The 17,635-nt window shown below is 44.3% G+C and overlaps 1 protein-coding gene across 1 annotated transcript in view; it reads left to right on the top strand.

Annotated features, from left to right (window-relative positions):
- Positions 1–829: 829 nt before the first annotated feature.
- Positions 830–17,635, top strand: part of AFAP1L1 (actin filament associated protein 1 like 1) — a 159,127-nt gene continuing 142,321 nt past the window's right edge. The window contains exon 1 of the mRNA XM_069244630.1: positions 830–984. Coding sequence (XP_069100731.1) covers positions 969–984 — 16 coding nt within the window. The 5' untranslated portion in view covers positions 830–968. The remainder of the gene's footprint in view (positions 985–17,635) is intronic.

The following is a 17,635-nucleotide window of genomic DNA, read 5'->3' as shown; positions in this document are numbered from 1 at the left end:
TGGGCGCTGTTGGGACATGTGAAGCCGCTGACAGCTATGAATGGAAGTGGGATGGTGAGCCCTGGAGAGGTGGGAGCGGGGAGGGTATTTCAAGGAGTGGTGCTCGGGACAGGGAGGGCCTGCAAGGCGGATGGGCGCGGATCTCCAAAGCCTCTCCCTGGGAAAGCTCGACAGCAATGTTCAGCATCCTGTCCTGGGGGCGCTAAGACCCAGAACCGGACACCGGACAAGTGTGCAGGAAGCCGGGCACTGCACTGGGAGCCTGTCAGTCTGGGAGAGCAGCGGGGATGCAGCAGTGCTCGCGTGAGGACGGCGGCGCCGGGCATCAGTGGACAGTGGCCGGGTGTGGACAGAGAAGCGCGAGCCTTCTGCAGGGTCAGGTGTCTGCGCGTTGAGAGGACCGGGGTGCTCGGGTCGCTGAGGAGAGTCCGCAGTCATCGCCTTTTCGATGTGCCCTAGCACGAAATGGTCTGGACCACTTTTGCCCACGGTGCCCAAGCTCACAGTTGAGTAAGAGGTCTTTAACACTAGGTCTTTAACACTGTTTTTTATCAAGTGACAAAGCTGGGGAAGGACGGCACTGTGCACCCCTCGCGTCAGCCTCCTCCATAGCTCCGGACACTGCTCTAGCGCAGATCAGGTGCAGACACCAGCCATGCCACGGTGACCAGGACCGGCCTCCACCATTCCCTGACCAGTGTGCACTTGTGAGGAGCCACGAGCCGGTGTCCGCGACTTTCAGAGCTCATTGCCCGTTGATCAGAGTTTGACCTCAGGGGTCAGCTGCGTGGGTTGCTGCGCACAGGGTACACCTCGGCCAAGGCCCCTGCCACCGGCACCTGCGCTGGACAACGCTGGGGAGATAGTGGACACTGCACAGGACGGACTGGTGAACACTGCACTCGTCTAAGCGGTCTTCGGATCAGGTGTGAGCTCTTCAAGCAACCCTTCGAGGCCTCGCAGCCGCCATGGAGCGCACGCACGGTAATGCTCCGTCCCTGTGTGGTTTGGCTGTGCTACAGGTGCCCTGAGGGGCTGGCGTGAGTTGTGTTGATTGCTTCAAAATATAGCACAGTGACGCCTTGATGTCTAAGTGCTTTCAACGTGCCTTTCCTGTTGGCAGCACGAGTAGTTTAGTGATGAGTAGGCCAGCACATTACAGGAGTAGTGTAGTGCTGCGCAGGCCGGCCTATAACAGGAGTAGTTTAGTGATGCACAGGCCGGCACGTTATAGTGCTGTGATGCGCTGCAGTTCATGTTTCGTGGGTGTGTCTGTCGTGCAGATGACACAAGTGCTTTATTAATTTACACGCCTACATTGTATGTGTGCCCTGCAGCATATCAGCTGTGTGAGTGTTTGTACTGCAAGGGACGTGAGATTTGTAATTCTGTGCAGGTGGGACCGTTGCAGAGCCTAAAGACCAGGCAGCCGTGTGTTGCGACTTTTCCTTTCCTGAACAAGACGAAAGTTGTGCGGCATTGATGCTTATGTTGCTATGGTGCGCTCTGGATGCGCCTGTTCTCCGTGTGACAGAAGGATTTCGGTAAGGCACAGGACAGCATGATGCTGTAACACACAATGATGCCCCCTCTCCCTTGCAGAAAGTGAAGAGAGGTCCCTGAGAGTCTCATATCTCTCAGATAGTCCTTGGCCTTGGGTTAATTGGGGACCTTCTGAACTAGGCTTCTCCAGGGAGTGGCTCATAAACTACTGGTAACTCTTCAGGTACCTGTAAGTAGCTCTCCTATGTACAGGCCAAACCATTAAATCAGAAAACTTTGCTTGGTAGAAATACATACCAAAATTGGGACTACGTATTCAAGACGAAAATGTGTTTATTTTCAGAACACATAAGCTACTTGAAAAATGGCTGAATTTCCAAAGTAAATTTGCAGCAGATATTTGAGTGCGAAATCATCTGCCATTGGGGGATGTATTACAAATGCTATTACCTCAATAGCAGAGACATTGTAGCTATGGTTGTTATGTATTACCCATGTAGAGGAATTCCATACGACAAAGCCTTCTTATGTTGAGCTGCTAGATAGTGCATGTGCTGTCTGTTGCGAGGCATGTTGCGGCTTACCAAGAACACACAGGGGCTTGGAGCCCACCAACTGAATATCATTTGTTGGCTTTCCTTCTCACTCTCATCTGCTGCCTTCTTATTTGTGTCCCCGCTTCTAGATCTTGAACTGTGCATGTCTCTCCTGCACGTGTTGTTACTCTTTATTGCCCAACTGCTTCTCCCTCTTGTGCTCAGCCTTCTGCTTCTCCCCATTGCGTCTCCAGCACACGCGCTCTCTGTTGCCTTCCTCCAACCCAGTTTTATTTTTGCGCTCAACCTTCTCCAGCTCCTTTTGCACCCCCTCCATCCCTCTCCCTGGTTGCTTTTGCGTCCCTTACCGGGTTGCTTTGCCCTTCGACCCACACTGCACAGTGTTGCTTTGATGGACCCAACACCGTCACTCTTGTTGCTTCCACTAACCTCCATAGTACCTCATATTGCTTCGCAGTTCACCCACACCCTCCCTCGTGTTGCGGCTCTGTTCTCCTTACCTCTCCTGTGTTGCTGCCTCTCTCCGCTTCATCTGCTACACATTTTATTTTATTTTTTCTGCGATGGATCGCAACTAAAAAGAAAAAAAAAGACTGTCTCAAAGGCTTTTTTTAACTTTAGCCATGCTGCACAGCATTGCAGATGCTGTGCACCATAGCTAGGAATAATTGATAAAGCCAATAGATCAAGAAGGCGAGACTTGTTGGCTTTGCCAATGCTTGTTTCACATTACTGCTGGCAACCATACCTGAAGCACTGAGGTGATCGCTGCATCTGGTGGCACTTGTCTAATGTGGTGCCTATTATAACATTCTAAATACTAGTAGCTCTCTATGAGTTTCATTGAACACAGGTAGCTCTCATTACAGAAAAGGTTGGAGCCCCTGCTGAAGGGCTTGGGGCCCCTGAAGGGTCGTGCACTGGCCCTGCTGGCATGGTGAGTTACAGGGCACTGGCAGGCCTGCATCGTGGTGTCCTATTTAGAAACATGAAGCTAGAACAACTCACTTCTGCCCCACAACACATGCAGTGCTCTAACACATACATATATGAACCCTGCTTTATAAAGTGCTTCCGGGTCAGACTCAGTAGTTTGACCTCTGACCCTAGAATGGGCTTTATTAGACCTCCATGGCTTAGTGTATACATTAAGCTTAAAAAAACAGCCATATTGCTGCTTTACTCGTTTTACCACACATTTAGTCTTTTATAGCGCCCTCTTGTGGTTGGTAATCGGAAGTATGATTTCAATGGGACATGCTAATTCAGATTTGTGTTTGAATGCCATTGGTTTGATACTAGAACGCTGCACACCGGAAGTGGTGAAGTAGGCAAACGTGTAATTCCATATATTTCAGGGTTAATGTATTAGTAAGAGTGTGAATTATAAGTACGTCAAGTAACCTGGCTTCATCCTGCCTGTAGAAAAGAATTCACTTAGTCACTCATTAAAGAGTGTTGCTCACTTTTTGGACTAAGCAGAATATGAGTTTTCCGGAAGCATTTTGGCATCTGTCTTCTGGTGAGAAGAACCTCTCAGCCAAACACCGCAATCACAAGGCGTCAACGACGTTTGACCCCTTTGAGGCACTAACCTATGTACCGCTGCCTTTTACCGGAACTCTTGAGATCCAGCTCCCGGCTCATTTCCTGCCAGTTTGTGTGATTTTAAGCAAATCCTTTTCGTTGTCTGCAGTGCAGTTGGTGCAGTGGCGCCGGGGCCCAGGGGTGAGACGGACCTCAGCCTGCCGTCTACCCTCTGTTTATAGATCCCGCCCGGTGGTGGGTGAAGAAGGGGCGGTGGCGTGGAGAGTCTAGGAAGAGTGGAATTTCGGAGAAGAGAAGGAAAAGAGATGACAGACAAGGGAAGGGTGGACGATGGAAATGAGACGAGGAGAGGGGACAGTGACAGAATGGGAGAAGTGGATGAGAAAGAAGGAGAAATTAGATAATGAAGATGATAGGGAGCAGAGGAAGAGGAAGGGGCAGACGTGGATATCAAGGAAAGCAGAGAGGAAGGCGATAAGGACAGATGAGACACTTAAACACGAATTAAAAAAACAGGAATGAGATAGGGAGGAGAGAGCGACAAGGAGAGAGGGGCGAGGGAAGAGATATGGAGGAGAATAGGAAAGCTGAATAAGGAGACGTATAAGCAGGGTCGCACCAATCAATAATGTAGCAGGTGCAGTGGCACCGGGGTCTAGGGACGCAAGGTGCACTGCACCCAAATTATGCCTTTGTGTAATGATGACCGATGGGGTGGGGGAAGGGGGGCTGGGTGGCAGGGTAGCTATTATTATTTCATTACGGCTCATGACAAGCAGGCTACGCAAATACCATAAAGTGCCAAGCGTGCAACACTCTAGCGCCATCCGTAGTTTTAGTGACTCTCCAATAGTAGTATAAACCTCAGTTCAGGGATGTAGCTGGGACCAGTGCTTCACGTGCAGTGACACTTCTGCCCGGAATTGTCAGGGACCCCCTCTAACCAATTAGTGGAAGTTTTCTAACTATACATCCAGGAGGTGCTGCATTAGGGGCCATGGCGCTATAGATATTTCACAGTACAGCACGAGACATGATTTCAATATAACGAAGCATGAACTGACAAAGGCATCTGCCGTTACACAACGTTTCAGGTTGCAAAGCGCAATGAAGCCCGTGCGGGCGAATAACGCTACAAAAGCAACATTTGGTAGTCTCATTCTTGCGTATTATGTCTAGGATCGACAGGCACACTTCTACTGAGGCATGGCCCGGAGCAGTTGACATCCCTTCCAGCCTCAAAGGTCCCCGCCACGGAACTGCAGCCGGAGACGTGGGTGGGACCTTGGCCTGTAATCCGCAGACCTCACGCTTCACCTCTCCGGCGGCCTGAGCCGTCCGCCTTTGTTTTACTAAACATATTCTTAAACTATATATCTTTACGGCCTATGATCAGAGCGAGCGTCTAATCAAAGGGGGTCCACATACAACCACAGATGCGGGGTTAATTATAACCCAAATACTGCCCACCGCCAGCCCCTCACTCCCCTAATCCTCACGCCCACCTGCTGCCTGCTCTCTTCCGCTGCCAGGATGGGCAACAGCTGTATCCGCCCACTGCCTCACGGAGGAGTGCGCGGGGGACAGCTATTTTAAGCCTTCAGCTTTGACCTTGGTCTGCAGCTAGACATTGAGATTGGAGGGTAGAGGTCCCGGATTTCCACGGACATGCCCGTTTTTTTGGAGGACTGCCCTGGTGTCGCCAAGCTTCTCTTAATTTTAAATAAATGTCCTGGTTTTTGGGACAAAGATCAGATAATCTAGGGAAGCATAAATTAGAGGTATGCTCTCCTTTGAAAGACGCCTACAAATATGAAATAATGGAAGTCATTTATCTGTTACTGTCAGGCAACACAGTCCCAGGTCTGCTCCCAGCAGAGAGAGGAGTGGGGAGCAGAGAGAAGTGGGTGGGGGCGAATTGGGGGTGCAGGGTGGAAGGTCAAGCCAAAAAGCCAAAGCTACTGTTCGGACAGGCCAGCTATAAAAGTGAGAGTAAAGTCTTTAGTCCTTCTTTTATGTCAGACCCGTTCCGGTTTTTGCTCCTCAAAATCTGGTCACGCTAAGTGTATGGCGATCCATACATACACATTAGCATCAAATCCAGTTGAACAGTGAAAAAACTGCCGTCACGGGAGAGGTGGCCTAACGGCTAGAGTTGCAGACTTTGGGATGGGGAAACCAGGTTTGAGTCCCGGCATGGACCCAACATCCAGTGATTCTGAGCAAAGCATATACTCACTAATTGGAGTAACTGTTTGCTCCCGAGAATTACCTGTCCCCCCATTAAATATATTGAAGCAGTGATGAGAACTACAGGCACTCAGTACCGGACAGTACCTGTTCATTTACAGCAATGGTCAAACAACATTCACAATTCAAACATGGCTGTCTCAGAGTTGCACAAAAGGGTGCCCTAACCATTAACTCAAATGAAGTACAGTGGAAAGCATATGCACTGTCGGAGAGTGCTTAAACAAAAAGAAAAAACTGGTTCACGAAAAAGGGGTCAGTGTAAGGACACAGTAATGTGTCCATGAGCCATGGGAGGGACAAATGCAAATCGAGGAAGGAAAGCCCACACATTTTAAACATGCAAATTAATAAGAAGCAAGCAGATGTGAGTGTCAAATGAAGCCAACTACTGGTAAGCGATGGCAGGTTTTAAGCCCTCCGTAAGATAACAGTACGTCTTGGAATAGACAGAGCGTGCACTGTCTGGTAGATGAGACTTAAAAAGTGCTACTCTGTCATATTGTTCATGGTAGGAAGTGGTATTCAAATGACAATTACAAAACGTTGCATAACAATCTTGGAACATGTGGGAATTTGGCCTATTCCTGCTTACTTGCAAGTCAAATTATACAGGCCACTGACTTATTGAGTCTTTTTTAGGTCGCAGCCCACCAGACCGCACAGCGCAGCTGTCTGGTTTGCTAAGGACATCTTGCGGACATTCAGAAAGCTGACTTAGGAATGCATTATGCCCATTGCTTGCCATTGGCTTTGTGGTTTGTAACTCACAGTTTTTGCTTTCCATTTGCTGGCTTTATTTGTTTTAGGATGTTCAGCTTGTGTTAGTACCTTCCCTTGCCCAAACCTTATTTACAATATCATTCCTAGTGCTCCCTTTCTGTAAATAGGCATGTAAATCTTGTGCTTATTTCATCACATTTGCTGTGCATTCAAACACCAAGGTTAAATATCAGGTGCTGTATTCTGAAGGCACTTGTTTACATTTCTTTCTCTGACTTCAAAGTGAGACGATTTATGTGACAATCTTGCTGGATACTGGGGGTAGGAAAGAGTTTTTTCTAGCACAAGACAACATTGAAATAAATGTGTAAGTATTTCAGAATATATCAGAATTTGAAACACAAATGAAGCACATTTTTTGTTATTTCTGAAGTGTGTTGGAAACAAATACTTTAATGCAATCAAAACAAATCATTACACTAGGTGATGTAACTTACACACATTTTCGTCTGTGCACTGTATAGTTTTATTTGTAAAACTGTGTCTGTGCAAATGTAATGGTTATATCAATTGAAAATGTGTTTTTTGTAATGGCAGTGTGCCACCACACCATGAATACTCCACTCTACACAATTTGACTCTACTCTGCACCACTCCACACCACTGCACTCTATCTGCACCACTCCACTTTACACCACTCCACACCACTGCACTCTGCACCACTACACTCTACGCCACTTCTCGCTACACCCCTCTACCCTGTACCACTCTATTCTATGCCAGTGCAATCTTTGCCACTCTACTCTACACCACTGCACCTTTCGTCACTGAACTCCACACCTCTCCAGTGAAGGCCACACCAATCTACTCTGCACAGCTCCAATCTACGCCACTGTACTCTACGCCACTCTGAAACACTCAACTCATCACTACTGCATTCTAAGGCAATGCACTCTACTCCCATGCACTTTACTCTGTAACACCCAAATGTATGCCCCAGCACCCTACACCAATTTCCCCAAATGCCACTCTAATCTACTCTGCACCATTGCACTCTATGCTACTGCACTCTACACCACTCTACTCTATACAATTACACTCTATGCCTCTCTATGCAACTACACTCTACCCTGCACCACTCCACTCTACGCCACTTCGCGCTACTCTGAAACAATCTACTGTATGCCACTGCACACTTTGCCACTCTACTGTGCACCCCTCCACTCTGTGCCACTTCACTCGACACCACATTACTCTTAACCACTGCACAATGTGCCAAAGCACTCTACCCAACTGCTACCTGTGACTGCACTGTACATCACTGCACTCTACTCTGCATCACTGTGTTCTATGCCGCTGCTCCCTACGCCTCTCTAATTCTGCACTGCACTCTGACACTCTATTCTACAACAATTGACTCTCTGCAACTCAACTCACACCATTCTACTCTGCACTACTCCCTTCTATGCCACTCCACTCCATACCACTGCACTCTATGCCACTGCACCGTATGGCACTATACTCTACTCTGCACCACTCTATGCTACCCTACTGTGTACAACTCTATGCCGCTGCACTCTATGCCAATCAACTGTATGCCACTGCACTCTATGCCACTTGACTCTACTCTGTGCGACTGCCCTATGCATCACTCAGCTCTACACTGTTCCACTCTGTACCACTTTTTGCCACTCTACGCCACTTCATTCTACACCACTCTACTCTGCACCACTTTACTTTTCGCCACTCCGCTCTGTGCCACTCCACTCTGCGCTGCTCCACGCTGCACCACTCCACTCTGCACCACTCCGCTCTGCATAGTAGAGTACACTGCACTCTACTATGCACTAATCTAATCTTCATCACTGCATACTACAATGCTGCATTGTATGACACTGAATTTAATGCCACAGCACTCTATGTCACTATAGTCTGCAACACTCTACACAAATGCACTCTACACCGGTCCACTGTACTCAATGCCACTCCAGTGTATGCCACTCTACACAACTCCACTGTATGCAACTCCAATACACAACACTCTCTGCCACTCCACTCTACAACACTCTACAGCACTCTTAACCATTCAACTCTCTGATGTGTCACTAACTTTTAGCCATGCTGAACAGCAGCCACGCTGGAGTACAATATGGCTAAAACATGTTGGCAAAGCCAATAGCTTTGCATAGGCAAGACATCTATTGGCTTTGCCAGGCCTTGTTTGCAGCAGAAACTGCTGCTACACAGTCTGCTCTACATCCTTTGAGAACAGAGAGTGCCATCCTCGAGTTTGTATCCAGTAGGTAGGTTGGCTCAAAGAAGTCCTGGCCAGGGACATCGAATGGGACCCCAATAGTCTATTTCCTGTGAAGCCTGGAGGGCTGCAGAAGGGTAGTTACATGCCAGTCTGACAAGCGACGATTCCTGAAAACAGTGGTCGAAGTGGGTGGGATCAGAGGCGCACGATGTGCCCCAACTCTTTAATTTATGAAAAATTGTTCCCCTGCTTCTGATAAAAAAAATGTCCCGGGATGATTTACTTCAATCGTGCAAATGCTTTAGGTTAAGTTTCATTCATGGAGTTTCCTGTGCTGTAAGCCCAAGGGGGCAGGCAGCTAAACAATAAACAGGCCTTCTTGCCAGGGTGCCTCTTAGCCTAAAGAAATGCAAATGCGCACAACTGGTTAATCTGTAAATGTGAACGGGGCTTGGGAGCAGGTACTGGTTTAATTGATCGAATTACATTCTTTTCTACTGGTAGTGTAAGGGAGTTACCAGCTGAGCTGTGCAGTGTGTGCTTGTCAGAGCAGTTAAAGAAAAATAAATCATTACCTACAGTCTGGGTATTACTAAAACCTATATTTTGGAAGCACCGTTTTGTCTGAAACCTTTTTGCACATTTGGTAGCAGTATGACTGATACTACGTGTAATTTAAGTTAAACATAATCACTTACATTTTCTCTGTGCTTCCTGTCACAGTATGGACCCTGGTAGCACTAACAACACACAAGCCACAATTCTCCATTACACCAACCAAGATTTCATTCTTTGGCTTTCTGGTTACATACAGGCCTCACAGTGCATTAACTAATAGAGTATTCATAATACACAATAGTGCACATACCACTGATTACCTTAACTTTTTTTTTTTAATTTAATCCTTGAGTTATTATATATTTAGCTATCTGAATGAGAATATTTTATATTTTTTGCCACATCTTTGACCCCGCCCCTACACTCATTGATCCCTCCTCCGTTGCCTGTAGGATCAAAGTTCCCATGATTTACTTAATGCACTTCGACCGCTGATGGCAACATTCCCAGACTTTCAGAAGCAGCAGTCTATTTGGAGCTCCCTCGAACTGCCTAGAGTTCTCCCACCTGCTGAATACGTTTTATAGGTATGAATCACTAAATTAGAATGCGCTTTTATATACATTAGTTGTTGGAATGAAAACAAGTCAACAGGGCCAAGCAATATAGAAGAAAGTAACGCTGACAAGGATCATATTGTCGACTTGGTATTCTAGGTAATGTTTTCAAATGCAGTGTGCCAAAGTTGTCCTAGTGTGTCACTTTGTGTTTCGAATTTCACCCACACTGATTCTCACTCAGAGTCTGGCCACATCAGAGACAGCATCGAACGTTTTATAGTCGGGGTTGCCCATGCTGCTCTCCAAGGTGAGAGGAGTTTTTGCACACGCCTGATAAGCCTCATTCCCGAGGAAGGGCGTGTTGAGTTCACGCCCCGCAATCTAGGCCTGAGTCCCGCACTCTAAGTACCAAACCATCGAAGCTTTTTAGCCTTTATGTGTCAAGTGCACAGTTTCTTCATGTTGCTCTAGCACCTTTGTTTATCCTCTCTCTGCTGAGATGGAAACTTCAGCACGTTTACAAAGCAATAACAAAGTACAAGAGTAATTGTACAAAGGAGTAAGTACGTTCATTCGAGTAGGTTTATAATGGAATATCAAGGCAGTAACAAAGCAGCAGCGCTGCTGATGTGGGGTCGGTTGTTTCACTCTTCAGGTGAGTGGCTGCTCACTTGCTTGATAGTGACATACCACATCTGCCAGTGGTCTTTTGGGTTCAAATTAAGCCAGGTATCAAGCAGTGGGCACCTATCAGTTTCAAAGACGCCATATCTTGCCACGTGATTTATTTGACCCTTTGCTGCTGTCGAAAGGTTTCCAGGTGCTAAAAAACAAGGATCTAGGAAGAGAGGCTGAAGGTTACACTGATGAGAACAGCAGTGTCTTCAGTTTCCCTCAGAGTCCTGGCACATGGGATTCCAAAAGCACAGCAAGAGTATCAATTCCATAATACTGGATTAGGAATGCCAACTTTCCAATCTGTTCTTTCATGGCATATCCACTTACCATTAGTGCCTCCCCAGAGCCTGAGGATGCTGTGCTCTGCTAGGTTTTCAAACAGAAGCACCATACTTACTCCATCTCGAGCCGGATGGAGTTTACAGTGAATCCTGACAGTCACCCGTAACCAATGAAGAAGATTCATAAAATGTGAGACATGATCCTACCTTCTTGTGCAAGAACCAACAGGGTAGCCTCATTCTGAAACGTCTGAAATCTGAGCAACTGGCCCTTAGGCAGTCCCAAGGGTCTAGCCCAGCCTAGACCCAGTGTGGTTACTGCAGTGCCTGCTGGGAACTGCGGATTCAATTCATGGACGAGAGCTCCTTCACTTCTTTGTCTCACCGAGGATAGAACTGAGCTTAAATGTGGGTTTGCGCCAGTGCTGAATTTGTAAAGAAAAACATGCTGGCGCCCTAAGCTCTCCTCTGAAAGTCGGCTGCTGCAATTAAATGTCTGAGCACAGAATACTGAGGCAGCGTAATCCTAAAGACATCTCGGGCCTCTTTAATCTATTTACAGCCACTCCCTGCCCCTTCAGCTCACCCTTGCAACTTTCTGTTTTCCCCCTTCACGCTTTTTCATCTTTCTCTTCCTCCACCTTTACCATATGTATCTTCCTGCCTGCAGTAACTGCCTGATGAGAAAAATAAGTGCTGGCCCCCCAAAATAAGTGCTGTGCCCCCCACCGGCAACCACCAGCACAAATTAAACACTGGTTTAAGCTCTGTAAGAAGGAGGTGGTAAGAGTGTTGACATCAGGAGCAGTTTAACATAGATATTAGCATCGTCAAAAAGCATGACCATCTAGTATAAATTGTATATGCCAAGAAGTATGATTTCAGTTAAAGAAAATATATACTATCTAGACAAAATGAACCTGTCCCACAGTTCCGATCATGATACATTTATTAAAATGAGGAGGCTACTGTGCACAGTTGTTTTTTTTCATAATCCTGGTTGTTCCTGACTTTTTTTAATTACAGATATATATGTGGTTGGAGTGTTACGGCTAATGTCTTCATACTTTGGGCCTGATTTAGAGTTTGGCGGAGAGGGTTACTCTGTCACAAACATGATGGATATCCTGTCCGCTGTATTACAATTCAATTTTCTATTATAGCCAATGGAAATCCTAATATTGTGGATGGGATATCTGTCACCTTTCGGTGGAGTAACCCATCCGTTAAACTCTAAATCAGACCCTTTGTTGTAATTTCAACCCATCATTCTTACTTTGTAAAATGGTAGGGCAAACATTATTTTAATATGCATCTTCACTGCCAGATTGATTCAGTGAATAGTTAATATAGCACGCGCTTAATGATTAAATGCAGGGGTCTTCAAACTGGGGGGCAGGCCCCCCCCTAGTGGGTCTTCAAGTGATCGGGGGGGGGAAGGTGGCACCAGGCTCTGGCCAAAAGAAGCTTTATACAGATAGCAGGGCATTGTTTTAAGCAGAAACATGTTATTGCATCTTTAAAAAGATAACAGTACTTAACTGCAATGCTTTAATAAGTCTAGACATAATTAAATATTGCAGCTTTATAAAATAATTGTGAAAAATTCTCTGAGTGGGGGCCAATGATTTTTTTTTTCAACTGGGGGGCTTGGCATTCAAAAGTTTGGAGACCACTGATTTAATGTCTTTAGGCACTACTTCTCATTCTCAGATTGAGCGCCTTAAATATCAATGTTGAGGTAAACTTTGAACGCTCTCAGAATCTAATGTGGACAGGCATAAGCTGACAAGTAAGGGAAGTGGCAGATTTTCAGACAGGTCTTTTTCTCTGAAATCCATGTGAACATTTACCGTCTGTGCAGACATATCAGAAATGTGTTTGGTTTGGAAGTAAATAGCAAAGCAAGATTACCCCAGCCATGTCTCCATTTCTGTATTTACTGACAAATATTATATCATTTCTCAGTTATACTTTGTTAGTATTATGCTATGGCTAAACACAAGCCCCAAACAAATTGGAAACTCAAAAATCTTCAGTTGCTTCGGATCCGTTGATCAACGGATGGCATGGAGCCATCTCAAATTGAATGCTTCCAAAACGGAAATACTCACATATGCTGTCTGGAACAATTGTGACCCACTCTGCGCCAGGCCTGACGATCTGGGACAACCTTGTAAAGTAACTGAGGAAGTAAGCAATCTTGGAATTACCATGGATTCCAAGTTAACAATGTATGCCCAAGTGGACAAATTAGCAAGATCAAGCTTCATCACCATCAAAACTCTGCTATACATCTTCCCCCACCTGGGTTTTTCACACAAGGTGCAGGTTACTATTGCTCCACCACAGATCCTCTCTATCAACTATAAAAAGACTGATTCCGAACTCTGCTACCAGACTACTCCTGCATGTAAAACCACAAGCCCACATCTCCTGTGCCTCAATCGCCCTACATTGGTTACCGGTTGCCAGAAGATACACCTTCAAGCTGCTTTGTATCACCCACAAAGCAGCACATGGGATAGGACCACTTTTCATCAAGAAGAAAATCACCAATAAAATCACCAAATACATTCAGCAAAGGAACCTCCTCTTAAGATTGGCACCTTGCCTCAAAATCCCACCATACAAGAAATCGACCATAGGTGGTACATCTTTCTCTGTTCAAGCAGCCAAATTACTGAATTCATTACCCTCAAATATAAGATCCATGGATAACTATCTTATCCACAGAAGACTATTCAAGAATTGGCTCCTTCCAACATAACCACCATACTCAAACACTAATGTGTAGCATATCCCTGTACATGCAAACATTTATAATTTGATTATATGTATACATCTAGATATATGTATTTCTTTGTACAAATATGTATAATAACTATGGTTTTTAAAATATAGACCTATATATCTGACGGTCGCCAGAAGGTAGTTATAGTCAGGACAATGCTTCCATAGAAAAAGCATTTTTTGACCTGCCTATATTTTTGGCACAGTTTGACAAATCTTCACAAAATTTTCCCAAAAAGGTGTTCTGGTGATTCTTGCTGTGTACGGAAAGTTTTGGGGTAGCACCTCCGCGATTATTTCATGAATACTTTGCAAAAATTCACACATTTTTGCAAATTTGCGTGTGAAAAGAAGCACAGTAATTGGTTGACCTCAACCTGACCAGAAAGTTGTGGCTACCATTTTATTTCATGGGGCACGGTCACCTAGGGTGAGAGTGGCATAAGGGGTCAGGGTACCTGGTATAGGTGTGTTTTAGGGGCAAATTATGGGTTTAAAATCAATTTTGCATCACCCTGCACGGTATTCATGACAATTCGTGATTTTTCATGAATTATTTGCAAACTATACGCGAATGTGAAAACATTTGGAAAAATCACTGACTCATTTATACTCTAATTCATTCACTCATATATGCACTCAGAGACTCCTGCGCCCACTCACATACCCACTCAGACACTCATGCACCTAGTCATACCAACTCATAGACTCACACACCCACTTTCGGACCGACTCTGGCACTCACACACCCACTCACAGATCACTGACAGAGACAGGCCCTGCGCACAGCTAAAGGGTGTGCATTCGGACATGCACAGCAAATTACTCCACATGTTATATCGTTGATGAGATATTGTATGACATCTTTGATATTATCAGTGTAACTTTTGCAATAAAATGATTGATAAGAAAACTGTGCATGGAAATGGCGCAACTTATAGTTACCTTAAGGTGCGAGTTATAGTTACTTGAAAGAACTCTCACTAAAACTGCCGGATTTCTATGTTTTTGTACGAGTAAATTCAGAACCTAACTATAACGTCCCTGTAACCTTTGTTTTTTTGTTTTTTTGAGTAAATATATATTTATATATATATATATATACACACATATATGAAGTTCTTTCGAGTTTCGCCTTTTGTCCGCACCCAAGCATGGCAGACCGAGGCGGAGTCGTGAACCTCCGTAAATACACACACCGTTCCTTCTACAAAAAGGAAAACGCCTCGGTCACAGCTGCCTTTGAATCGAATTTATTTTGCTTTACATGGCAAACAAAAAAAGAGAAAATCCACCCGACGCATTTCAGGAACCGTTGTTCCCTTGTACACGGGCATGCCATGAATTTGATTCAAAGGCAGCTGTGACCGAGGCGTTTTCCTTTTTGTAGGAGGATCTGTGTGTGTATCTATCTATCTATCTATCTATCTATCTATCTATCTATCTATCTATCTATCTATATATATATATATATATATATATATATATATATATATATATATATATATATATATATATATATTTATTTATTTTTAAAGTTGTCCCAAACGAAGGTGGACTCCCCACAGGTTTTATTTCACATTGCAGCAATGCATTTGAGCTGTGAGGACTGAAATGTCCGAAACGCATCAGGCCTAAAGAAAGGAATTCTATATTGTTTGCTGGACCTGCTGCAATGTGAAATAAAACCTGTTGGGAGTGCGCCTTCGTTTGGGACAACTTTTTTAAAATAGTGAACAGCTTGTTCAGCCAGAGGCAGCACCACTGTACAGCAGGTCTGTGTGACTTTTACTGTGTCGCAATTGGAGCAGCAGGTTGGAAATACAGCAAACCTAGTAATGCAACTTTGGATTCCGCCCAGAGGAGGGTGATTAATTGTTTTTTAACATTACGTTTGGTGTGAATGAAACCACTAAGGGAAGATGGAACTGTGCAGGACCACTATTACCTTGATGCACTGGCTCTGAACTTACTTATTGGAGCCCCACAGGAGGGTATCTGTATTTAAATTGTGTACATGTGCCTGCAATTAATTTGTTGCTTCGGCCCTCAATTGGCAAGTGAACAAGGACTGAAATGTCCGAAACACATCAGACCTAAAGAAAGACATTCTATGTTGTTTGCTGGAGCTGCTACAATGTGAAATAAACCCTGTTGGGAGTGCCCCCTTGTTTGGGACAACTTTTTGAAATATATAAAAATATATATATATATTTTTACATTAGTCTATGCTTAACATGTTTATAGGCCATTGCATAGTTTTTATATAAGTTGTCTGATTAGATGCTTATGGGTCTCTGTTTTATTTATCTATCACAATATGTAAATATTATCTTAACTATATGTTTTACAAACACTTCATTATTTAAATAATGAGAAAAACATAAAATTTAAAAAAATGAGTTATAAAAAATACACAACTAAATTGTCTTCAAGTACAGCAACACGTTTATATACATTTATACAATACAACTTTAAATCTCAATATTTTATCTTCCTTATACAAATATGCATATATGCCCTTTCTATGCAGTCATGTATCTATATATTTATTACTTCGCTCCTACTGTAGAAAAGAGAAAAAAAAAAAATGCTCTCTCTAATACACTACTCTGTTTAACACTATACCTCTCTCAATATATCCTCTGACTCATCCCAAACCTCATTCTACCACTGTGATCTCCAAAATAAACCTTTCTAGACTCTTTCCTCCTCTGTCCCTCCTGGCTCACTCCAAACCTCAGTTTTATTACTATGATCTCCTAAAGAACCCTTTGTAAATTATTCTTTCATGTATTGGTCCTTGGACTCATCCCAAACCATATTTTACTACTAGGATCTCCCTAATCCCTTTCTACAGACTCTTTTCTCCTCCATCTCTCCTTTTCACTCAGCCCATCCCTCCTTTTACTACAATGATCTCCCAAATAACACTTTCTAAACTCTTCCCTCTTCTATCCATCCCTTATCCTATTCAATTTAACTAACAGACTCACATAGTTACCGCTCAAATAGCTCATATTTCTTTATACTAATCCACCACTAACTCTTTTGGGTTCAGGAGTAGCATGCTACTCACCGAAAAGTGCTTCAACACCTCATCAGGGTTAGTAAGCGCTATATGAATACAATTACAAGTTTCCGAGTGGCTGAGGCATGGCCGATCCCATGATAGGCTCTACCTCAATTCACAAGTCGACTGAGAGAGGGACAAATATGAAAGTGATTTGTTTTTTCAAGTGCTCTGAAAACACAAGGAATTTTGCGGCTAATGTGAACATCTTGCTGATACACAGAGTTTGCCACTCGAATAAAAGCTCTTCAAGGATTTGCATGTGAAGGGCAGGATGGCGTCAAGTAGGCCTGGTCTGTCCCTGTAATCCCCAGTGTCTCTAGAAATCTCCCAAACAGAAAAGTATACTTTTAAATCTTATGACTACACTCCGCCCTCTGGCATTTTATACGCTTTTGTCCCATACAACCGCATTAGAGGCCGAGAGGTCCAATGACTAATTTGCTTGCTCTGCCTTCTTTGGGCTCTCCAGTACACGTGTGACAAGGGCCGAGCTAGACCCAGACATTCGGCTCAAGCCATCCTCCAGATTTGCTTGGCTCGCCCATCTCTACTGGTAAATAGCAGGTGTAATACAATACAACATTTTTCTCCTAACACATTCTGAGAGGCATAGCTTGTCATAATGCAATGAGGGTAATTGATTGGTAAACATCAGGACATTAGGATTTTGTACAAAAAAACAAAGATACTGCAGTTGTTCCTCATTTTCAAAGGCACAAATCATATTAAGTGCAATATATAAACCATGTAGTATCTGTTTACTAGTGCAGTAAACAACGCCTACTCTTCTAAGGCACTCATATTCAAGGGCTTAAACACAGACAGTAAACACAGTCTCCCTGAATTTGGAG

This window comes from Pleurodeles waltl, chromosome 7 (genome assembly GCF_031143425.1).
Source record: "Pleurodeles waltl isolate 20211129_DDA chromosome 7, aPleWal1.hap1.20221129, whole genome shotgun sequence".
Taxonomy (NCBI): domain Eukaryota; kingdom Metazoa; phylum Chordata; class Amphibia; order Caudata; family Salamandridae; genus Pleurodeles; species Pleurodeles waltl.
The sequence above is the reverse complement of the archived record's forward strand: the minus strand, read 5'-3'. Positions and strand labels throughout refer to the sequence as shown.